This window comes from Ziziphus jujuba, chromosome 9 (genome assembly GCF_031755915.1).
Source record: "Ziziphus jujuba cultivar Dongzao chromosome 9, ASM3175591v1".
In the NCBI taxonomy this organism is placed as follows: domain Eukaryota; kingdom Viridiplantae; phylum Streptophyta; class Magnoliopsida; order Rosales; family Rhamnaceae; genus Ziziphus; species Ziziphus jujuba.
Genome location: NC_083387.1, coordinates 13576281 through 13602970, shown reverse-complemented (window position 1 = coordinate 13602970; position 26690 = coordinate 13576281). Strand labels below are relative to the sequence as shown.

The following is a 26690-nucleotide window of genomic DNA, read 5'->3' as shown; positions in this document are numbered from 1 at the left end:
ATGGAAAGAAGATTATTATTGGTATTATTATTCCAAAAGGATCAAGAAATTGATACTTATTAATATAGCTAGTTTCTCTCGTGAACTTTTTCAAGCTTCCATTTGATTTCTAAAGGGTGAATAAGCATGGTGGCTGGAAAAATGAGGCAAAGTGTAACTAAAATTCTAAAATTTGTATTAAAAAAAAAAAAATGGAAGTTGATTATGCAAGGAATGACTCAAGCAAAAAAATGGAAGTTGATTATGCAAGGAATGACTCAAGCAACCTTTTTTGATCATGCGACTTAGGCAGCCTTGCTAATACCTTCTTTTCTCCTACCAAATGCCACCAACACAAAAACTACTAATAAATTCATGCAATCTAGTGTTTGTAAATTCACATTCACTGTGTCAAACTTTGACCACCACTCTCAACCATCGACTTGGGCGGTTGGACAACAAACGTCTTTTGTCTCCGTTTCTTAAATGGCTAAATCATATTGGTCCAAATGTTAAGAACCTTACTGCGTGTCAAATATGTATTGGCTACAAGCCAACAAGCCAAAGATTTTAGAACAGCATTGGAAACTACCTTTTTTTCCCTCTCGAACTTCTTTTTTTTTTTTTTTTTTCAGGACTTTGATTGATTTTTTGAGGTAGAAAAGATTGAGCTCATGTGGCTTGTACGGGTAAGAAAAGAGGAAAATTAAGGACACGAAATCCATTTTTCACATTTTTGTGTAACAAGGAATGCCAAGTAGTTTTAATGGTTGATAGACCAAAGCATACAACTTTGTAAATGGTTATCAATTTGATCTCTCAATTTTATTTAGACATCAAATCCGACCTCCAAATTATTGCCTAATGGATATATATATATATATATATATATATATTGTTTTTTTCCTACAAAAATAGTACTAACTTCATGAATATGAATATATTCCTTTTTTGGCCACGTATATTCATAGTATAATCCAACTGATAAACGCCAACTCAAAGCTTTTGAAGTCACGGACCAAAACTTGTAAGATAGCCTAACAATACCCAAAACCAAACCAAACCATTTGAATTTGCAATTGTCCACAAAATCGTGCACATCTTAGGCATCTCCCCAAACACTTAAAAGAGCCATCAGAATGCTCAAAAAGAGTGGAGTGGGGATTGATCAACTGGGTAAGAAGCAAAACGTGGCACGATTAAGGCGTCAACATCTTCCACGTGGCGTCGACTGAGAGAACTCCAAATTTAATGGACGGCGTGGATGTGGATGTTTTTTCAATTGCTTTGTTGTCGGTTTTCCAAAGCATGTGAATGCATCCAACAATAGTGACCCAGTTCGCCACGTGTCCATCGCTGTAAAGAAGCGCGTTGCGTGTCGTGTGATCGACGGCTCGTTGCGCGTCGGTGAATCCGCACCTCAGCACTCTACCACCACTCGTATAATACTGAGCTCACTGGTCTGAACCGTGAATTGACATTAATACCCCTGCTTACTCATCGATTTGAAAATTAAATAATTGGATAAATCTGTTGTTTAATCTCATTCTGATAGATTATATATTTTATTTAATGTGAAAGCTTTTTTATATATATTTTTTTTGATAAGATCTGACTAAGCTTTACTAGCTTAGATCCACAAGTCATTTTTAAAACGTTTTTTTGGGTTGGTTTAATAGTTAATAACACATGGATAAAAATAAAATATTTATAATTAATCTCCACAATTAATTCATCATTTTTGAGTATCCAAAGTTTTACTCCGTAATATAAAAATATATAATCATTTAATGAAAATGTCGTTCAGTTTTAGTATTCAATTTTCACTATAAATGGTCATTGGTGAAATGTTTTTCAATCATTAAGTTTCTGTCACAGCTATATTAAAACCCTCCAGAGAAACGAAAATGATATAAGTTGTCATCGTTTTTAATATTTTTTTTAATCGCGGCTGCTTTTGAAAGAAAATAATTACAAATTTACTATATATTTATATAAATAAATAAAACCATATATTATATGAGTTTCTAGATTAATATGCACGTCGACCAACTAGAGTACTATTAGTGAATATAAGGGAGACTGAGATTTTCTTGGTATTGAATGGAATATTATAAAATTTGAAGGAGAAGAATATGAGCAAAGAAGGAATAGTCAAAGTAAGAGGAAAGAGAGTGGAAGTGAGCCGAGTTATGAAATCAAAGTATGATAGTAAAGGCAACGAATCAAACCCCTATCATTTTTATAAAAAAAAAAAATTGATTATTATTATTATTATTTTATAGATCTTTCTGAGTTCGTTTGAAGATTCAATATCAAGAAGCTTGCGGGAAAGGAAAAGGACCTTTTAGTAACTAAATAGCAATTACAAACTTTCACAGAAGGAAAGTAACTTCTACTTTCTAGAAGGAAAAAGAAAAATCAATAAGGATAATCATGGGACTAATATTAAACACGTGGCCAATGATGGATGATCCTCACCAAGTTTAGCTGTCTTTTGAGGAAGCCAACCAACCATTAACTACCAAATACCAAAATGGGTTCTAGAGTAGAAAAAATATCTTTTCCACACAAATTTTGTTTGTTTTGGACAAAAACTTTTCCATACATGGACGAGATAACATGTTACAAGCCATTTATAATCCACGCTAAATAACTATTTTGTCGGGTGGTCTACACATACTTTATTTAATGGTTAAATTTACATGTTAGGGTAAATACAAATTAATCAAATTTATTTAAATTATATGTCTGCTACTAATGTATATCATTCGGAATATATTTTACCCTTAACTACTTGTAAAATGTGCATGCGTGTGGAGTAGGAGTGTAGAGCGGAGTACGTGTTTGGATACGGAAAGACATTATTCTTTAGAATATTCTAGAGTATAATTGGATTTTGTCTACGTGGCAAACTTAGCGCAATAGAAAGGATTAAAAAAAAAAAAAAAAAAACTAAGAGAGATTGGGGATTAAGCTTAGACACAGGAAATTGGAAGAAAAAGGTTTTCATTTTTTAAAGGGTATTCCAAACTCTCCAACTTTTTTAACACGTCTGAGTTAACTTGAAAGTTATGGGAACGTAACACTTTTGTGCTTTTCTTTTCCTTTTCCCTTATTTTCAGGTGATTAAGCATTAAAAAGAACCATTAAATTGAAAGATAGGTTAAGAATATACAATCAATAAAACCATCATCATTAATTTTAATTAAAGAAAAAAAAATCAAGCGTATGATGAAGATGATCATTATGAGATATAATACTCATTCAATTATTATTGCAATCAAAATTTTAGATTATGGCCATGCAAAAATTATGCAACGAAATCTTCAAAAAATAAAAATAGATAAATGAAAAGAAATAAGTTAGCTAGAAGCATGGTTAATTGAGGAAGAGATTAATGTGTACCTAATAAAAGGGGTAGTTGGACTTGACCTCTTATCCTCATCCAAAACCGGCTGCTGATGATCATGCAATGAATTAGAGCCAAAGGTGGGGTTTCTATACGTGGGTAATTTAATTAAACTCTCACTAATTAAATATTTGATGCTATTTTATATTATATAATTATGTTATGGTAAAGGTATAATTCCATTGTTGCTCATTGGTTCTCACCCCTACATGTTCCAATGGGCGTGCAAGTTTTTGTGTTTTCACCGAGCTCATTGTTTAATCTTTGTTACATGATAAAGATTGATCTTAAAAAAAAAATAATTATCAGTATTCATCTTCTGCCAGAAAGAGATAAAACTTTACCATCACATGATAAAGATGCTAATAATATGCCAATGTGTCCATGTACAAGGTATGTGCTTTCAGAACAAATATTTATATATATTTTGAGTGTTTCTTTTATTTTTTAACTTTTTGGAGACAATTTAGTAAGCCAATATTTTCTCTAACAAAGTAAATATGTTTGCATCCCATAAAATTAACCTTTTAGGAACAACCTAATAAAACACTATCTCTAACAAAATTAAAGATCAGTTTAAACATCCCGATTTTATCGTCATTTATTGTCTTTATAAAGTAAAGCACTACTTTCTCTATCAAAACGTTTGGAATAGAGTTCCACTCTCCCACCACCACCACAGTATGGGGACAAAAAAAAAAAAAAAATAGTACTTATCAAAAACTAACCTTTGACCAGTCTCGCCTTTGACCACCGTGGTCAAAAATTAGTGGGGATAAAATTGTGCTAAAATCCGGTTGTAAAAGATTAAAAAAAAAAAAAAAAAGAGAGAAGCGTGCTCAATACGACCTAAAGACCAACCAAAAAAAATGGCCGGGTCTAAATTTACTAAAAAAAAAATATATATATATATATATATACACACACACACACACACAAAACCTTGAGAGTTAAGTAAAATAGAGATATTGTGCTAATTGGCTTTTTGTTCAAGACAGTTTTTGACTTGGAAGAAGTCGTCTAAAAACTTTATTTAAAAAAAAAAAAAAGCAAGCTCAGTCCACCGCCTCTCCCTCCCTCCACTCCCACTCCACACCTTCCTAAACAAACCTCCTTAGTTGACCGACTTCACTTCCTTCTCTCACCAAACCTCCCCACTTTTTATATATAAACCCCACTACCCTGCCTCTTCTCTTCCCATCTTCAACATTTTCCATATTCTCTCAATTTCTCAATACACACACAGAATCATACACACTTCTTCTCTCGCTTCTTCAAACTAAATCCTTCTTAGTCTCACACTAAGAAAACAATCAAACAATCATGGCCTTGGAAGCTCTGAAATCACCCAGCACCGCTCCTCCTTTCTCTTTCGAAGACATGGAGAATAATAATCATTCCCGCTTTCACGAGCCTTGGATGAAAAGAAAGCGCTCTAGACGACCTCGTTTCGACGACGACGACGTCGACAACCACAACACCCCCTCTGAAGAAGAGTATCTTGCTCTCTGCCTCATCATGCTCGCTCGCGGCCACGGCGGCCCTCCTCCCAAACAAGATAACCGCGATGCTCCTGCTCCCGCCTCCGTCGCCTCTCAGCTCCCGCCGCAGCCCCCGGCTTTGAAGCTTTCTTACAAGTGCAGTGTTTGTAATAAGGCTTTTGCTTCTTATCAGGCTTTAGGTGGACATAAAGCCAGTCATCGGAAGTCGTCAGCGTCTTCGACTTCCGATGCTGCCGCTGCCGCTGCTGACAACAATCCTGCCACGTCCACTACCACCGCCTCGACTACAACTGCTGCTGCTGCTGCTGGCGGTGCCGCCCCTACAAGTGGTAGGACCCACGAGTGCTCTATCTGTCACAAGACTTTTCCTACGGGACAGGCCTTGGGTGGTCACAAAAGGTGTCACTATGACGGAGCGAGTGGAAATAGTGGTGCGAGTGGAAATAGTAGTCTCACCTTGTCGGAAGGCGGCGCTTCCAGCCAGAGTCTTAGTCAGAGCCACCGTGGTTTCGACCTGAATCTGCCTGCCTTTCCGGAATTTCTTGACGTCGGTAGGAGAATTCAACTTCCCGGTGACCAAGAGGCGGAGAGCCCTTTGCCGTTGAAGAAACCACGGTTGTTGAATTATCTTCAAGATTGAAGAATTACAGTTTGGAAAAAAGAAAAAAAAACAATTCATGATTTTTTTTTTTTTTTTTTTTTTTTTTTTGTGGTTTGTGTTGACTTTCGCTTATTGATGATTGTTTCTGTACAGGGAAAATTTGTTCATTAATTTGCCTCTGTAAAACTCCATAAATTAGTGTATTATTTGGCCGATTTATTATTCAATTCAATTTTTATTCTGGATATATGTGTGTGTATATATATATATATATATATTATGTATATTTTTTCTCTTATAAATCGTATAGTTTCTCTTATTTAATTAAACTAAAATATAAATCCAAAAAATAAAGAAAACACAAAATTAAGAAACCCAATAATGATGATGAAGTCAAGGTAGTCTTTGGTTTTGGTCTTCTCATTTATGAATTCAAAAAAGAAAATTCAAGAAATTGACTGGGAAATAATCCAAGTAAACGAGGTCGTATAAGGGGGGTGGATAGCCGCGTGAACAGAGAAGGTACAGCTGCGGGCATTGACATGGTGATGGTGGGCACTGGTGGTGCGTAGTGCAGAGGGCATGGTAGGAAGGGGGTGTGATAACATGGGGTGAGACACGGATATTCCCATGTGGTTGTAGGCACATATTTTGCCTTTAATGCACATGTTAGCATAATTATGATTCCACATTACACATTTTGGCGACATCTTTTGCGTGCCTTAGGACACTACTTTCTTTTTAATATATAAAAATATATATACGTATATAGGAGTATTAAATTTCTCTCCTTCCTACTTATATGTCAACACGGTGGAGTAAAAGCATGGTTGTAATTTGTTCCTTCCTTTTTCTTTTTTTTTTTTAAATAATGGAAATCCTATTTATTTTTGTATGTAATTTGAGGTTTGTTCATACAATCCAATAGTCCTTGGCAAATGATTCAACCAATTTTATTCACTTTGGTTTTTTTATTTCTCAATCCAATTCAACTAAGTTCCGTGTTGATTGGTCGTATTCAATGTGTTGAAATACACATTAATATTATTTCTCTATTTAATTTTTTTTTCATATATTTAAAAATGTATTGAAATACACATTAATATTATGTCTCCATTTAATTTTTTTTTCATATGTTTTAAAATACTCAAAAGTAAAATTTTACTAAATTAATATAACAATTTCATAAATTAAAAACATAAATTGTTAATATATATATTCTTTTTTTTTTTTTTGCATATTACATACTAATAGTTAAAAATTTACCAATTAAAAATTAATTATATTATTATATCGGTTTGGATTGATTGATTTTAAAATAATAATTGATGATAAAACCAATGCAATTGGATTGGATTAATCAATTGGTTTTTATTGGTTTGGTTAAAATTTTTTTACTGTGATGAGATGTCAAGAAGGACACGGATTGTTCACAGACTTTTTTAGTTTTATGAACTTTCAACCTAATACAACATCACATTGCTCAAAGGAAGAAAAATGGAATTAGGTTTCAATTAGCAATTTGTCCTGTTAGTCTATTTTTTCTTTTTTTGGTAAAACTATTAGCTAGTCTATTAATGAAATGTTTGGAATGCTTTTAGTATGACTTCCTAAAAAAGAAATTCTAAAGGAATCCTTTTGTGGTTTTGGTTTCTTGTTTTGTATTTTTAATTAATAGCAAAAAAAAATTAATTTTTTATTTTTTCAGAAAAAAAGGAAAAAAATTTTAACCCAACAATTATTATTACTATTATTGTTTTTGGTTACTTTTCGAAAGGATTAGAAACAAAAACTATTTACTAAAAAAATGTTTTTTCTTTGATGAGTTTGCAAATAATAAATATCTTTTAGATGAATACGAATACATTTTTACAGAAAATACTAATCAAAACCGACATGTACATGGATGGGTCAAGACTAAAGTATGAATATGATGCGTGGCGTGTGAGCGCGGCCGGTTCCTCCAATCGCGGCCTTGACAGACATCTTTTTGTGCTTATCATCTTCTCAAACAGAGACACACATATTATATTTATTTTTGTTTTATTATAATATTTATTCTCTTTTTACTTTAAAAATAAATAAATAAATAGAAGGGGAGCGTCCTATCTGGAATAATCTGTCAATTATTATATTTTAATATAAGATATTGAGAATTAAGGAACAGAAACACTTGTGGGTATGCCTTGTTTGGCCAGCTCCAAAAGCTAGCTATTTGGAAAAATAGTAGCCAAAAAGTTAAAAGCAAATATAATGTTGTCCAATAAGAAGCACATATCCAAGAGAGAATCACAGACGTAGCTTGCTAGATAGGACGATTTGCTTGCTTGGCTTGATTGCTTGCTTTGACAGTTTTTTACACTTGGAAAGATAGATATATATTCTGTAAAGCAAAAAAGTTCACCACAAATTCAACCATAAGTTTCTGTGCATTTGCGTGTGGGACTTTATATATGTATATTGTATTTATGTTTGTGTACATGTGGATGTTCGTTATATTCATGGTAGAATACAGGGGTTTTTTCAATCCTATATATCTTCTATAATATGTTAAATTTTTGGCTTAGTTCTTTTTGATCACACTGCTAATTAATCCAAATATATTCGGATTACTTATGTTTTTAAGCCAAACAAAGGTTTTATTTGTGTGGACCACGGCTATGGGACTTTAATTTGTATTTTGTTTAAAATAATAATGAAAACGCTTTTACAAATTTATGTTTTAAAGCAAATAGACAGAATTATGAATGGAGAATGATATCATTATGTTTTAACTTCATTTTCCTTGATTTTATCCTTGGCATTTCTAACAAATTGTTTGCACGAAATTGTGACGGGAAAAAAAAAATGTATGATGAAAATTTCTGAGGTTGGAATTAATTAATGAGAATTTGATTTGGAGAAAGAATGGGGGAGATTATTTAATGTAAGCGGGACAAACGTGAAAGAAAGAGGAAATGAGAATTAAAACGTATATGTGCACGTCATTCATTTTCAAGGTACTTTATGTGGTCAAGTTTTCATCATGAAGAGCTGGCTTTTTATTAGATCTCCTTTTTCTTTAGTTAATTGAGAATTTAAGATTGTTTCATTTGGCCATTATCACTTCACTGCATGCAGGGATCTGTCATAGTTAGCACTTCACATAAACCTGAACTCACAATAATATCATATCAACCTTAACTCCATATATATATATATATATATATATGTAAAGTTTATCGTACTATATGAAGAGATTTCTATCTTTATACGTGGATGTCTATACTATAAAATTATTTTGTATATGAATTTATAAATATGAAAGTTAACTAAATTGATTAGAGTAATATTATAAATATCAAATTTTTTTTATCAAAATTTTGATAATCAATTATATAACAGTTTTTTAATAATGTTAAATTGATATTGCCATATATATATGGAAAAATAAACCATTTAAATGATGTCATATCATATATATCAAAATTTTAGTAAAAAAATTAATCATTTTAAATTTATCCGTTGATTATCATTGATTATCACTGTATATTTATCCCAATGTATCTTCATTGGTTTTTGATTAGTTAGATATATAATGACCTGCCAAACCTGAGGGTTATCAGTTGATACATCCCAAACGTTCTCAACATAAATAACAAATAGCAATACAAGACACGTGCCTTGTTGCTACATTTATTCCCTAAATTTTAAAATTATTATTACTTACCCAAAAAAAAAAAAAAACAAATACATTTTGAAATTATTATTTAAGGCAATTGTCAATATATATGTACAAAAAGTCTTTTATTAAGTTAACCTTATAACAATATGCTAAGTCTTTTATTAAGTTAACCTTATAACAATATGTTAAGGTTTTTAATCACAGCTGATGAATTTGTTTAAACTTATTTAATTGGATTTGACATATTTTTTAAACTTAATATAGTGAGTTGATTTCATCTATTTTTAGTATAGTATTATTAGATTGATTTGATACAAGACTGATTGTATATAAATTCAACAAGTTTCTTATTTAATTGGCATAATAATATTATACTAAGATTTATAATAATAATCGTTGGATTTGAAACATTCAAATCCTTTTCGGTAATATTGTTTATTTAATTAGGTTGGGCATATTTCTAAAACTAAATCTAAAAGGTTGATTATAACCAAATATATATATATATATATATAGATATATTTAAAAGGTTGATTTATCATATTAACTTGATAAGAAATAAACTCCATACATGTAATTGGTATCTCTGGAGATAGTTTTCAGCTTATCCTAAGATACGTGCTAATGTGAATTCTAAGATTAAGATCCAAATGCTCTCATATATATAATTGGTTATCCATACAAGTTTAGTTTTGAAATATTAGATTTTATACTTTTGTAAAAATTAAAAATAAATTAACGGAACGTTGAAACCAAGTGAACAGTTATTAGCATGTTAACAAAATAAATAAATAAAAGATTAGCATGTGAATCCTATTTTTAATATCCATAACAGTATATCTTCTAAGGTAAGCTAAACACTCTCTCTCAAGCAATTAGATTTGTATAATGTGAATGTGCTGTACTGGTTTTGGTAATGTTTCTGTTTTCTGATTTTTTGTTTTATGTTTTTTGTTAAATCCAGTTACCTTGATATTTTCTTCAAATTGTAGACATTTTCATATAATTATAAGCTTAATAGAGGGAAATAAAAAAAATACAGCATAGAAATCACATTTGGAAGAGAGGATAATTAGTTAGAGCAATAGGTGTTTGAAACTAAATGCAAAGAAGTTGACCACATGAAAAATACCTTATGAGAGGTCCACTAGATGCCCAAAAACTACTCAACAAAGTCAAACAAGTGAAAATTGTTGGGGGTGAACCAGAAAAAATTGGGTAGAGTCGAATCAAAATGTTAGCTAGACAAGCATCTTATAATAAGAGGTTATGAACCCTATAAACCATCCCCATGAGAGTAAAATACAAAATTGTAGCATGAAAAATGACTATTATAATTAAAACTTTTCATCATCATATGTCTAAATTTGTTATTATATTATTATTATTTTTTTGGAGAATAAGGAGAATGGAATTCAAGTTTATACAGGACGAAATGGTGAAGTTTGCACTAGAATTGTCTCTGAGAATATACATACTATTAATTAGTAATGCTAAATATATTAACTTGTTTATCAACTGATGTGATAATATGTTATTATTTTATTGGTTAAAAAATTAATATAAATAAATAGGCCTTTAAATTGATAATTGAACTTCAATACAAACCAATAAAATAATACCACCTTATATTACTAAATTAATTTGAAACCCATAATATTTGTGAATGATATATTTGACATGATGTGATAATTAATAAAATATTTATATTTATATTTATATATATATATATGTATATAAAAGGTTTACACACCAAATTTAAATACAATACAAGTATTTGGTTGTTTTTATATATATATATATATATATATATTTTTTTTTTCTTTTTTTAAGTTAATTTACGTTTATGGAAGGATGGAAGTGGCGGCTGTGGGTCGCCCAAGTTGGGTGGCACTGATGTGCTTGTCGAAGATAGCTACATAACTGTTTAAGAGTGGATCCACCATCACGTTCTCGGCAACCATGTTTTGCGTTAAGTTGTATATGTGCTTAATATTAGTGGATAATGCATGAACCTCTCTTATAAAGGGGAGGCTTCGATATTTTCAACCACCATCTTTCTTTTATTTAATGCTAAATAATGAGTCTCTTTCCAAGTTGTCAGTATTTGATTAATGAAGTACTTCATAGCCCGAGGATTAACCAGAAAAGTGTACAGCTAGAGAGAACTCTCTCTCTCTCTCTCTCTCTCTCTCTCTCTCTATATATATATATATATATATAAACCTTTATGAGGAAATAACGAAGAAGCTAGATAAACCCCTCCTACCAATCACCAAAAGTCTCTTAAAAAAACAGTTGATTTCCATTTGGGTTTTGAGAGTTGCTTAGCAAACTTGGTCCTTGGTACTTGGTGACTTGTTGACTTGGTCCATGGCCAACGTATAACATTTGGCGTGTCTACTTGCATCCAAACTTGACTTTATTGAACATAAACACCATTTAAATTGGATTGGTTGTCTAACCGATTTTTTTTTTTTTTCTACATGTACTATCGGTGATATAATTTTATATTTTATCAAGAAAAGGGTTACATTTTAACTGCTTAATTTATTTTTCTATGTGCTTAAATGGATGATCAGATTCAATTATGGAAGTAAAAAAAAAATGGAGAAAGAAAAATAGAATAGATATCCTGATCTCTTTAAATTATTGGGATGATGAGATATATATTCATTTTGCTATAAAAAGTTTGGTCCATGTGGTTCTATTATGGCTGCTTCAACTGTTTAGAAAGAAGACTGGTCTCGTTTTTTCGTTTTTTTATTTGTCTGTTTGTTTTGTTTTACGTTTAAGTAGCTAGCTATGACTATGAGAGTTCATTGAATAGCCGCCATTTGGAGATGTGGTTGCGTAAGTATGGGAAGTCTTACTTTATACATACACACACAAAGACACACATATTTAGATTTTATATATTTTATTGAAACATCAATTTTTTTTTTCTTTTGTTTTTTTTTTGGACTGATTATATGTCCCTGGACACTATTTATTTTTTGGTAAATTCGAATCCAGTGTAAAAAAAATAGATAGGATTGTTCTTACCTGAACTACCATATTTGTCTAAAATTTGTATGTTCTTGTTTCTCATACTAAAGCTACTATTTTCTAATGATTAACAGTTCGAATTTCTTTATCTTCTTCAATACAAAAGTTGCTATTTTCTCATATAATAATTAAGTCCAAATCCTTCCATCTTCTATAATAATAATAAATAATAAAACACAAAAATAAAATCTTTCTTATGCCCATATTAAATTTAGAAATAGAGAGCAAGGTATTACTTTGATTTTTTTTGTTTTTGTTTTTTGTTTTTTGTTTTTTAAAATCAGATGTAAGAGGATTCAAACTAAATGTGAGAAAAATAGTAATTTTATCGCTAAATTATCTTCAAAAAAGTAAATTTATATTCATGCTAAATTATGGAAGTGTAAAATTTTAATTTGCAAAAACTGAATCGAGAATATTATATTTTTTTAAAACCCCATTTCAAAAGTGTCAAATATGGTCAGAATTTGAATTTTTTTTAGGAATGTTAAAATTTTCAACATTTGGATAATTTTCAAAAGGTTAAAATTGTGACTTTCAGATCCTGTTTAGAAAGTATTAAAGTTAAAAGAGAAATTGATTTTCAAAATTTAGTTTCCTACAAATTAGTTTTTTGAAAATTAATTTTTTTTTTATTATATTTGGTGAATAATAAAAAAGTTGCGACTTGTAAATAATTAAATTTAATATTGTATGATAAATTAAGGATAAATATATATTTTAAAAAAATTTCAAAACTATTTTTTTTGAGATTCTCCAAACATTACCTTTATATGTGAGAAAAACTTTACTACATATTGCTCTACATTGATAAAAATTTAATTCGTTGGGTCTATACTTTTCCATCTCACAAAAAATATTTTAAAAAAAAAATCATCACTTTTTAAAAAAAATAAAATTTCCACTAATTTCACTGTTATCTAAACAAGCCGTCGATAAAACTAATTTTCATTATGAAAAAGTAGTGTGGAAAGTGGTTTTTCTCATTAAAAAAAAAGAAAAAAAAAAGGGGGGTAAGATTTCCCAACAAACTTGTTTTATATAATTTTATTGAAGACAAATTTCACACTCAATTTGAAATTACAAATTAATTTAATAATTTATAAGTTTTAAATCTTTCATTACTAACCAACAGAGCACTAAAAAATTAATTTCTAAGAATTTTCTTCAAAATTTTAACATTTTCCAAAGAAAATAAAAGGGGACGTTTTGGATTTTAGTTGGGGGCGATGCCATCCAACCTTTCGATCAATACACAGTTGAGTAAACTGATCACGAAAACTAAGATGGCACCTCGCATACGGTTGGCAAGAAGGCCATTTCCTTTTCCGTCAAGAATTTAAAGAGGACCCGTTTTTGATTGTGTCTTTTCCAAGTTTTTTTATCCTACCACCTCCTCGAAAGAGACATGAAGGGTTATGGTTAATAGCTTCTTTTGGGGCTAGAAATAAAAAGATAAGGCCTAAATTATTATCATTTTTATGTTATTACATAATGTCAGAAAGAAAAGAAAATTCGCCGATCAAATACTTGCTTAACATTTGGGACTCCACAGCCCAAGAGCATTATGTAGGCTGGGCTTCAGATACCATGGGTCTTTCTGTGTGCTTGTTTTGCTTGTTTCAACCCAACTTCAACTAGAATCTTAGATGGATTCTGACTCCCCAACCCAAATTGTTCCTGGTTAGTTGAAATCAAACCCAAATTTTTCCTTTTCATATATTTGTATAACAATTCATTTGAGGCCAATTGTATAAATTAACCATACAGAAAAAAGAAAAACAAATGTTTTTTCTTTTTTCTGTGGTTACAAACCTCTTATTATTGTTTTTAATTGCATTGCCAATAAACTTTATCATTTAATGAAATTAAATACCACCTTCACAATTGGCAGATATTGAATGCTGGTTCAACCTAAATATTAATCTAACGCAAATGAAAACCTAATTCCTTGATTGGTAACGCTTGTATGGTAAATCATAAATGACTATTATAATAGTCATTTTTTCTTTTTATAAACTGATTATGATAGTCATTTATAATAATGAATAGAAAAAAATATTTAAATAAGACTTATTGTACAATCATTTTTAAATGATTTCAATATAGTATTTATATTTTTTTGCTTTAATTTTGTAGTTAGTTATTTTAAGCTTACAATTAGGTGAAAAGATGTTCTATTTTAAAGCACAAACCAATTATATTCAACCAAAGTAAAACCTTTTTAAAATTAAAAAAAAAAAAAAAAAAAACCGAAAACCAAAAACATAAAAGTTACCAAATATGCACTAAGGATCACGAACTTTTTTACCAAATATGCACCAAGGATCACGAACTTTTTCTCTTTTTTTTTTTTTTTTGGAAATAAAAGAAGAATTTATTAAGAATTAAAACAATGGCTTATATCATCTTGCAAAGTAAGCACCAGCGAATTAGGCCCCTTCAAAACTCAAAAAACTTTTGAAGGTACAGAAATTCTTAGGTATATACTGTGTACCCTTTTGGAATCTATGTTGGTGCTCATGGCCAATAATATAGTGCCATGTGTAATCAGAAAAATTCACATCAGCTTAAAGTACACAAAATTAAGAAACCGAGACACTAGAAAAGATGAGGACCTAATATGTTTGGTATTTAATCTTCAAATGGTACTTAAATGGGTTAATGGTATGATGATTCTTAGTCAGTGAGTTCAAATGTCATCTTTATTGTTCAAGAAGACGGTTATTTATGAGGCAGAGATGCCAAGGACAACATTTTTTAAGATTAATTGCACTTTAATATTTTGAATTTTATTAATTGCACATTTTTTATCCAGATTTTGAAACTGTGCGATTTAGGCCATCAAGTTTCAATTTTTGTGTAAATTGATCTAATTACAAATTGATCTTCTATATGTGTTACACCATGATCTCTTTCAATTGCACTTTAGTATCATTAATTTTCAGTTTTGTGTAATTTAAACCTTCAATTTCTTTGTGCATTTTGGTACCCTTAATCTTTAGGTTTCTACAATTTAAGCCCTCTTCATAACATATAATTTATTCCTTTAATTTTTTAAATTAAGCTATTTAAGCCTTCAATTTTTCAGATAGTATAATTTATAAACAAAATAATATTTATTAAAAAATAATTAATAATCAATAGTACAAAATGTGTAAATAGGTTTGATAATTTAAAATGGCCGGTTGGAAAATGGACAATAATCAGAATATCCCAACTGGGTTAACATCCCTCAAACCACAAGCCTATAATAATAATAATAATAATAATAATAATAAAGAGATTACTTCTATGGTAATAGCGTAGAGACATCCCAATTGGATGGGCATTCTTCATACCTCATCAACCGTACAAACAATTAATTAAATTCAATAAAATAAAGAAAGAATATATAATCAAAGTCTAGTCCATAAGGACAGATAAAATTGTAAGACACCGACTGGCCTCATCTAATTCTTTTTTAGTAAAAACTTCAATGGGAAAAAACCTCAAAAAGGAAAAAGAGTAACAGAACATATAAAAAAGAAAAACCTGAAAATGACAACAAAGAAAATCTATAGTTCTCAAAACCTTATACATTCTTGTAATGAAGATAATAACAAAAACTAAGAAGATGAAATCACCAAGTCTTCTCCAAAGTAGAAATTGCAAACTTGGATAAAGGATCAACAACATTATTACTCTCTCCATGAATATGTGAAGCCCTGAAGTGAATGCCAAATATATAATCCTCACAATTAGCCCATCTTGCCTTTAATTGCCAAGGAACATCTAATGACAGAGTCTTTAACAAACCAATCATATAGCTAGAATCATATTCCATCCAAATGTGAGTCCAATTAATTTTTTAGCATATTCAATAGCAAATATAACATCAAAACCTAAATTTGGCAGGCAAATAAGAGGAATGTGAAAATCAAAGATGTTGATGCAAAAGGAAATCCTCTACCAAATGCAACAATCTCAATCCAACAAAAGCAATCTAGTTTCCCATTTGGTTGCGCTATAAACAAGAACATCCTCAACAACAATGCGTATAAGAACTGGTTCACTTTGCGGCGATTCACAGTGACCACGTTCGAGAACGAAATGAAATGGTACAGAAATGAAGCAAATCAAGGAAAGGAAGACTATTCAGTCTCTGATGCAATGCTTCAATTCACCAAACAACATGGGATTTCTGTCCGAGGCCAACCCTTCTGGGTCAAATCTCTCTCAGGGCAATAACTTTCTTCCGCTGCTTCAAGGAGGCCAAATTCCATTATGTCCCGGTACAAAGGCCAAGTGATTGCTTGGGATGTTGTCAATGAAAATTTGCACCACAATTTCTTCGAGAGCAAGATTGGTAATACAGCTTCATCGGTTTTCTATAATTTGGCTTCCAAAGCTGATGGAACTACCACATTTTTCTTAAATGAGTACAACACTATAGAGGAACCGGGAGATCAGTTCTCAACACCAGCTAAATACCTTGCAAAGCTTAGAGAGATCCAAAGTTTTCCTGGCAATGGCAATATTCGTTTGGGGATTGGCCTTGAGTCCCATTTTACTACTCCTCCTAATCTTCCTTATATAAGATCTTCCATTGATACTCTTGCTGCAACAGGATTTCCCATTTGGCTTACAGAAGTAGATGTTAAAAGCAGTCCTAACCAGGTTAAAAAAAAGAAAAAGAAAAAAAAAGAAAGACTCTTTTTCTATTTTGGTTAATTTGGCTGCTCTTTGTGTTTTTATTATTTAATTAACTTGTCATAAAAGTAATAATAAGACGGAGAATGAGACAATAATGAGCAAGACAGAGTGAATCGTTGAGTGATAACAAGTTGTAGTTTCTTGTTTCTACGTGGGCAGGTGGCGTACTTGGAGCAGATATTAAGAGAGGGAAGATCACATCCAAAAGTGCAAGGAATTGTAATTTGGGCAGCATGGAGTCCTCAAGGGTGCTACCAAATGTGCTTGACCGATAACAATTTCAAGAATTTGCCAACTGGTGATGTTGTTGATAAGCTATTGCGTGAGTGGGGTTTGGAGGAAATCAATGGAAAAATTGATGGCCATGGTTTCTATAAGACCTCCCTTTTCCATGGAGATTACCAAGTTAAAGTCTCTCACCCGACACTCAACAATTCATTCTTGTCTCAGAGCTTGAGTGTGGCAGCACGGGTTGATGATGAATCCCAGCACACAACACGTTTGTTTCAAGTTTCTGCTTGAGAAATTGTTGTTTGCAGAGAATTAATAAATAAAAAAAATGAAAAAAAAAAAACGAGGTACAAATTTTATGTGTAATTTTTATGCAATGTGATGGTAGAAAATGCAATGATAAGAATAAACTATTACATAAAAAAACTTAAACAATAGCTACTATATATTCTTTTGGTAATGAAAATATTAATTTTTATTTGTTTTTTTTTTGGTGTAATTTTAATGATTATATATACATTAAAAAAAAAATGCTATTTCGAAGGATTAATAAAAATAAAATAAATGAAAAAAAAAAGAGGTACAAATTTTATATAAGATTAGCAATGTGATGGCAGAAAATACAATCATAAGGATAAACTAGTATATAAAAAACTTAAAACAATAGCTACCATATATTCTTTTGAAAATGAAAATATTAATTTTCATTGTCTCTCTTTTGGTGATTATATATAAATGAAAAAAAAAAAAAAAACTATGCTATTTTGGAATGGAATAAAAAAACAGAGCTATTTTAGAATAGCTCATTTTTTTTCATTTTCTTCTTTTTTGTCTTCTTCACCAATCAGGTCTCGAACACAGGATCTTGCCAGTCTCAACGGTGTGCAATGACAAGAGACTCAGGCTCGAGGATCGGTGTTGTATCCTTTCTAAAATATGCTTTATACAAGTAATCTCTTTTGTTGAGACATCAAAACCCCCTGTTGGGCTTTCTTCAGCCAATACCATTGAGATTGGGCTATAATGAAAATTACCCAACCCACTAAGCTATTTTACACTGAAGTCCCATTTTACCCCCATCTATGTTTTAAAAAATTAAAAAATTGAAAAATTGACTACTTTGCTTCTTGTCTTGAATGTGAAACCCCTCCGTTGAACCACTTGCTTTTGACCCAACCCCTTTCTTTTTTTTTTTTTTTTTTTTTTTTTTTTTTTCAGTTTAAATATTTGTGAACATGAGATCTAAGTGCATGGGTTTGTTGATGCAATGGGGATTCGAGATTCCAAAAGGCATTAAGAAATCCATGTTACTAAGGTGCCGTTTGAATATATATATATATATATATATATATATATATTATTTAGGTGCCATTTGTTGGTATTTACTTTTTGTTTTTAAAATTTTTTCTACATAATTATATATAATTGTTTATTTTAAATGTTATTTAGAGTTTGTGAGACATCTATGTTTAATATAATTTTTAGAGAAAAAATTAACTATAAACACCAAATTAGATACAATTTTAAATTATATTGGTTTTTAATTTCAATTTTATTTGTTTTAAATTTATAGTTATTTAAAATATTGAATAATAATAAATATTATTAATTAATACTTGAAAAAAAAAAAAAACTAAAAACCAATGGTATTAACAAATGACACCTTAATTTTATGAGTTATATGAAAGTCTTTGAAAAATCTTTCAAGGCTGCGGGCAGTAGTCAAAATTACTGATGAATCCTTCTAGTAGTATAGCCTAATGGGGTTTGGTAATGCAAATATGTTTTTAATTAAATATGTCATAATAATAATAATACGAGAATCCTTGGTAGGGAGTTGTTATTTCTTGCCTTTACGTGGGCAGCTACGAACTTGAGAACATTACATCCTCACGTACAAGGAATTGTAATTTGGGCAGCATGGAGTCCCCAAGGATGCTACCAAATGTGATTGACTGAGAACAATTTCAAGAATTTGCCAGCTGGTGATGTTGTTGATAAGCCATTGCATGAGCGGCGTTTGGAGGAAGTCAATGGAAAAATTGATGTCAAAGGTTCAATAAAGCCTCCCTTTTCTAGGGAGATTACCAAGTAAAAGTCTCACAACCAACATTCAACAATTCATTCTCGTCTAAGAGCCTATGCCCTTGTTTTGAAGGATGGATGGAAAATAGGAAAGATGAAAAATGGAAGAGAAAAAGACATGGAAATTTTTTGTCTTTTTGTTTTTGTTTTTAATGTTGTTTGGTATGACATGAAAGATAGAAAACTACTTTTTATGTTTTATTGAGTATAAAAATGAAAAATGAAAGAAAGGAAAAAATTTTAAATAAATTTAGTTATTTTGTAGTAATTGAATATATTTTCTTCTAATAATTCCTCTAGAGGGATTATTTTAGATAAAAAAACTCATCTCTTAATGTTTTATTCATACTCTTTTCATTTTTAACCAAACAATTAACCTATTTTTCTTGATCATGAATCCCAGCAGACAACACTCTTGCTCCAAGTTTCTGCTTGAAAAATATTGTTTGGGAGAAAAAAAAAAAAAAAAAAAAGTCAATTAGGGAGACTATCTAGCGCATAGAAACCTTAAGTAATAGCTGCTATATGTTCTGTTGGCCCCAAAAAAAAAAAAAACAAAAAACATTAATTTTGTTTAAGATAAGGTTAATTTCATCTCTCTCTCTCTCTCTCTCTCTCCCTCCCCCTCTTTGTCTCAGTATAATTTTAATGATTATCATTTTATTTATGTGTGGCCTATTACAAAATAATACGGAATATAAATGGAAAACAGGCAAACAAAAAAAAGAAAAAAAAAAGTTATGTTGGAATGGAAAAACAGAGCTATTTTAGAATAGCTCATATAATTAATTAATTTATTTTTGTATTTATTTTGGGTTTACCGAATGGTGAATGACCCGCAATTCGTAATGAAATGCAAAGCCCACAAGCTGAGCTCACGGATCGGTGGAAATCTTATTTTAAAAATTTTTTTATATGAAATATTGTGTTTCATTGGTTCACACATTGCAACCAAAGATTTATGAGCAGATAAAAGAAAATTATTGTTTATTTTATTGATTAAACGTCCAGTGTACTTAACACCTAACAACATATAAAGCTCTTTTTAGCAAAAATAAATAAATAAAAGTAAAAAAATAGCATATAACAATCTTCTCATAGACTTTAAAATTTGACCAAAAATAGCATTGAAAGACTGGAAAATGTCCTTATTGCAGCTATAAGTTTCATTAAATAAGAAACGGTTTTTTTTTTTTTTTGGCTGGTAAAATAAGAACAGATTTTTGCAATATAAGATGTCAATTGTTAACAAGGTTAATTTTTTTTTTCTAATTTTTTCTTCCTATATAGGTATAATTTGCTCATCCCAAGTTTTGGTAGTTGAAATTATAGTTTATTAGATGTTACAAACAGTTAAATAATTAAAAGAAAAATAATAATTCAAAAACTATTAAAAATTTAACAAAATGATTTGTCAAATAATATGATAATATATTATTTATTTATTTATATATTTAAGGATTTATTTTTTAAATTATACAAATATATAAATCAATAATATATTAATGCATATTATTTTATAAATATCTTAGTATTATTTAAAAGAAAAACCAATACAATTTGTACTTGTGTTCAATTTTTTTTCCCTTTTAACTTTGTAAATATATACCAAATAAATTTTAAATACCACTTAAAAGTAAAAAAATTACACATATTAGATAGAAAAAAAAAAACTAACCACTTTATTAAATGGCACCTAAACGGCAAAATTGCATTTTTTGTTTCCATGTGAAACCACATTTTGAACATTTATACACTTTTTCTTTTTTGAGTGTATCGAGAGAATGGCAAGAAAAACATTAAATAACAGCTAGTCTTTCCATTTGCTACGAAAGAGAAAGCTAGAATACAAAAATCCATCATACTTGTTCTCATGTTGATATTTACATTAATTTATGTAATTTTTTTATAGGCTTTGTTTTATTTGTTAGTTAAATTTGGATGTGATTAATCTACCTCTTCATTTATTTATTTATTTATTTATATTTTTTAAGTGAATCTACCTCTTCATTTTTGGAAGCTATTTACAATTTTTTAAGCAATATAATTGAAGACAAACATGTATAATCTTTGGGTAGTTCAAAATCACATTTCAATCTTCAAAGATTTCTCCTTTTATTGTTAAATTATTATATATTGGGCTATTTTGTACAATATTGGAATAATTTAAAGTCACATTTCAACTTTAGATAAGGATTCCTCTATTTATAATTATATTATAGGATTGGATTGCATTCTTCAAGATTAAACTTCTTCAAGAGATCCTTGATGTATTTTTCTTGTAATATAAATATTCATTTTTGGCGTTGCATTACTTCCACATCAAGGAAGTAATTCACGAGAACCAAGCTAGACATCTCAAACTTCTTTTCAAGTTCATGCATGAACTTATCTACATTCCTTGGGTACTCGCCGTGACCAACAAGTGATCCACATACAAAGAAATCACTACTATACTTCAATCCTCACATACAAGGTGAGTTCATTTTGACTGCTCCTAAAGCCATGTCCAAGCAAGTAATCACAAATCCTTCCATATCAAACTCTAAGTGCTTGTTTAAGATCATATAAGGCTTTGTGAAGCTTATAAGTTTTATCTTCATGTCCTTGAATCACATGGTCCTCGGGTTGCTTCACATACAGTTCTTCTTGCAACATACCATTCAAGAATGCCGATTTCACATCCAAATGAAACATTTTCCATTGCTTGGTAACCGAAAAAGTAAGGATGAGTCTAATGGTTTTCATCCTTGTTACGGATGCAAATGTCTTTTCCATAGTCAACTTCAGAGCTCACTTTCATAAGCACAACAAATTTCTAAAAGAACAATAAAACTTCCTTTAATGAACCTCCTTTATTATATAAAAACTGAAAAAAAAAAAAAAAAGAACACCTTGAAACTAGACATTCCTAGGTAGCTCCATTTGTATCCACCTTTATCCAACCAAGTGAAGGAAAAGACCAAACCATAGAAATTTTTTTTAAGTGCTTTAGAAGGGTTACCAATGACCCCCTAAAGCCCTTAAAACTAATAAATCATTGATAAAATTACACATTGAACCATTATGCAAATTATTGGATTCCTAAACAGCAGCCCATATAAAAGCAAGAGAATGAGCCAAAGGAATAAAAACATAAGTTGCTTTTGTTTTTTAGCAAACTTAATAGCATAAAATCCCAAAAGTAAAGCAACTGTCAACAAATATATCAATTTTAACTAACATGAGCAAATAAAACTGTTTGGACAAAATCCTAAATGGACAAAGTCAAATCCAGCCAAATTCCAAAAGCAGAAGCAACACAATCCTAAATGCCCAAAACATAAAGACAAAAAACGTATATATTATTCAAAGTCTCCACATGTTAACCATACAAATGACAACTAGAAACATAAAACATACCTTTCCTAGCATCATTGATAGGAAGATGACTTAAAAGAACTCACTAAACCAATATGAACAAGAAGGAGGAACAAAGCTCTTCCAAATGCAACTGACCCAATATAGTGCACAAACTAAACCTATAAAATGATTGTAAGCTTGCTAACAAGAAAGTCAACCTGCAACTAAATAAATCCAACCTTTCTTTTGGTTTATGCAAATCATTACAACTTTATCAATATAATCACATAAACTGGAAAAGCCAAATGAAAAGCTGATGGCAACAACCGATTGCCATCATCATCAAGCAAATCTTTGACACAAAGATTAACATTCAAAAAAAAAAAAAGGAAGAAGAAGAAGAAGAAGAAGAAGAAGAATTGGGTACAAACTCAATAGTCGAAATCCCCAATCAATTATCAACCCAACATGTAATATCCCACCTTACTAGCAGACCTGTCATTAATATCCCACCTTACTAGCAGACCTGTCATTCTTTTTCGATATTGTCTCCAATTTAGCCTCTACACTCGGTATAGGATTATTTTGTTCATTGCTCCCCAGGAGATCTCCCATCCTTAGATTACTCTTACTTTCACTAGTGGACCTATAACTCTCTTCTAATATTATTCCTAATTTAGCCACAACACTAAGTATGAGATTTTTTTTGTTTAGAGCTTGCTAAGAGATCATATGACTTTGAATTACTTTTACCTGAGCATGCTTAACTTCAGAGTTCTTTTGAACCCTAAAGCCAACCGTTCTAAAAAGGCATTGGTGTTATGAGAATGACTATCGTTACATTTAAACCATTCCTTGATTCACACTCGAGCGATGTAGAATTAGACATCAGACAGCCTGCTAATGCCATTCGTCAGCCCACACTGGTCTTCATAATCCACCCCCTTGGGCTCAATGTCTTTTCTAGCACACTTTCTATCAGGTACAAGGTCTAATACCATTTATAACATCTCGTTTTCACTGGTGGATTTTTCATTCTCTGCCGATATTGTCTCCAATTTAGTTATGACATTCGGTATGAGATTTTTTTATTCAGAGATTTTTGAACTATCCCCTTATCCATATCCGGACGATGTGAGATTGGATATCAGATACCCTGTCAATGCCCCAACTCGCCCACACTTGTCATCACAAAAAACTGTACTCAAGAATGTCTACTAATAATCCATAAAGATTTCCTCGACAAAGAAATATAAATATCTCAAAGTCCCATCCATGTTGAAGAAGGCATATAATAGGAAGGATTCAAATAACCCAAAAAAATGAGTGCAAAGAAATCGAAAAACAAATGAAGCTTCAATCATCAATTTTGAAGCTCATCTGCTTAATAAAGCTTTATCAAGCATAACCAAATTCTTCACTCCCCAAACCACCCTTTTAAATCGGCAAATAAACTATGGACCAAGAAATAATAATTGGTTTCTTAATTAAAAAAGAACTAGAGCAAAGAAAATTTCAAATAGCTCTATTTAAAGAGCTTAACAAATCTCCAGGTCATTTATAAATCATGAAAGTATGAACAAATTTGGAAGTAACAACAAAGTTAATTAAACAAAGATGTCATGTCCGAGATAAAGAATGGCTAATTGTTTCAAAATGCAATTAATAAGGTCAAAAGAAGCCTAATTAGGTTTGCCTTTAAAAAAGAAGAACAACAAGCTAAACAAAAGGCAAAAAATTTGTAGCCCACGCCCATGATATCCAGAATACTCTTTTGGCAAAACCAAAATAAACAAAAGATTTATTTGAATTCACATGCTGACCAAAAATGGAGCTACAATGGGTTAAAGCATTAAAATACCTTGGGAGCTGCACAATTCCTTGGAGAAGAAATAAGGGTTAATAAATTAAGATCCACCATACAAGAAAAATAATGGCTCAAGAAATCTTCGGTAATGCCAAATGAAAAAAGGAGACAAAGGATCTCCTTGTCTCATCGATCTCGAACAACTAAAATAACCTTCAAGCACTCCATTAATCAAAATTGAAATTATTGCATATTCAAGAATATTCTTAATTTAGGTGCAAAATTTAGTAGAAAAACCAAGTTGTACAAGACTTTCAACAAAAAATCCATTTTATAGAATCGAAAGCTTTACGAATGTCCAACTTTAAAGCAATATTACCTTCAAAGTTGTTACAATCCAGATGATTGACATGCTTAGATGCCACTACTATACAATTCTCCACATTCCGACCTCTGATAAAACCAAATTAATTATCAGAAACAATTTTAGAAGCAACATCAACAAGTCTATCCACCAGAATCCTTGAAACAATTTTAAATAAAAAATTGCCTAACATTATGGCCTTTATTTATCAACAGTATCTGCACCAGGAACTTTAGGAATCAAAACCACAAAGTTAGAATTCAATTCAGATCGAATATTACCAGCGACAAAAAAATATCTAAAGAAATCAAATCCCAAAATTTTTGAAAAAGGGGATTTGAAAAACCACTCAGGCCTGAAGCATTATAAGAATCTAAATTAAAAACTACAACTTTAATTTCTTCTGAAAGGGGGAAAACAATTGAGCTTTGATTCTTAACATTTGTCACTAAATAAGGAATAATCTCCTCCAAAATATTATAATCCTCAGACAAACTATCACCTTCAAAATAGTAATAATAATTTTCGGGTTGGATTTATTTTGAGCAATAAATCAATTCTAAAGTCTAAATGATGTCTTGGCTAATGTTAACAAGAATGTTTTGAGAGATAATTTCGAAATGAATAGGTAATGGTAATGGAATAAGGTTATCAGCTTAGCCTACACCTTGGTCTGTACAAGGATGCTGTCAAAGCATTATATGTCAAAGGTGTAATTAATTATTGCCCTTTTGTTAAAATATTATGATTACGTCTTTCTTAGAGTGTCCAAGAAAAGATAACAGTGATATTCAAGAACTATATTTTAGCTAATTATTAAATACCATGAAATGTGCTAAATAAGATTGTTTGAATCATGTAAATTAGGAAAGTAACTGCTTTCATAATGTATTAGGGTTGATGATACAGATATCTTGAGGAACAAAAGAATTCAATGCCGATAACTTATAAATACCTCATTACTCTCCTTTATCCAAGTACACATAACATATTCCAAAAACTATAAGACTATCTGACTTGAAGATTTGAGTGTTTTTGTTTGGCATCACATAAATACCTTAAAGATTTTCACGTTCTCTTTATTTTGCAGGAAAACTGAGTTTCAATCTCATTCGTAGCAATTCATAGTGGTGTGGATTCATGCTTTAAGAACAATACTAATAATACTAATAATGATAACAATAATAATAATGATAATGATATGACAATAAAGATCAATATAATGTACATGAAAAGAAAATATAAATAAAACAATTTTTATTCAAAATAATTAATAATCAACAGTACAAAATTTATAAATAGGTTTAAATTCAATTTTAAAACATGTTAGCGATAAAGAATTATATTTTTTCAAGAAAATAATTTTAATTAATAATTTAACTAAATATTTTTGGTGAATAAATTTAAATTAATATTTTTCTATTTTCAATTAAAATTATATAATATTATTAAAATTAACCTAAAAAATATAAAAAAATTAAAAGCATTAAAATCTTTATTAATTTAAACTTATTCACCAAAAAAAGATATTTCTTGCCAAAAAACATTTGAATAGAATTTAAACCTATTTATGCATTTTTCACTATTGATTATTAATTTTTTAATAAATATTATTTTATTTCTAAATTATATTATCTGAAAAGTTAAAAACCTAAATTGTACAATTAGAAAAATTGAAAATCTAAATTGCACATTAATGAAGTTGAGAGCCCCTCGTTGCACAAATTTGAAAATTACGGTGTCAATATGCACATTAATTTAGTTGATAGTCTAAATCGTAAAAATCTGAAAGTTGAAGCCTTGAAGGTGGTAAAATTCAATTAAAACAGATCATGTCCAATGCAAGTGAACTATTTGTTAACAGTCAATACAACCTTTAAAATTCAAAATACTAAACTGTAATTAATCCAATTTTTTTAATATAGAGGTCTATTTTCATGATCATGGTACGAGTATTAAA

General features: G+C 30.2%; 1 protein-coding gene and 1 pseudogene across 1 annotated transcript; both read left to right on the top strand.

Moving 5' to 3' along the window:
• The first annotated feature begins 4373 nt into the window (after nucleotides 1-4373).
• Nucleotides 4374-5741, top strand: LOC107426833 (zinc finger protein ZAT10). Its single transcript, XM_016037129.4, has one exon. The coding sequence runs from the start codon at nucleotides 4715-4717 to the stop codon at nucleotides 5531-5533; it is 819 nt and encodes a 272-aa protein (XP_015892615.3). The 5' UTR covers nucleotides 4374-4714; the 3' UTR covers nucleotides 5534-5741.
• A 7959-nt stretch (nucleotides 5742-13700) lies between these two features.
• On the top strand, nucleotides 13701-17423 carry LOC107426834 (endo-1,4-beta-xylanase 5-like; annotated as a pseudogene).
• Nucleotides 17424-26690: the final 9267 nt, after the last annotated feature.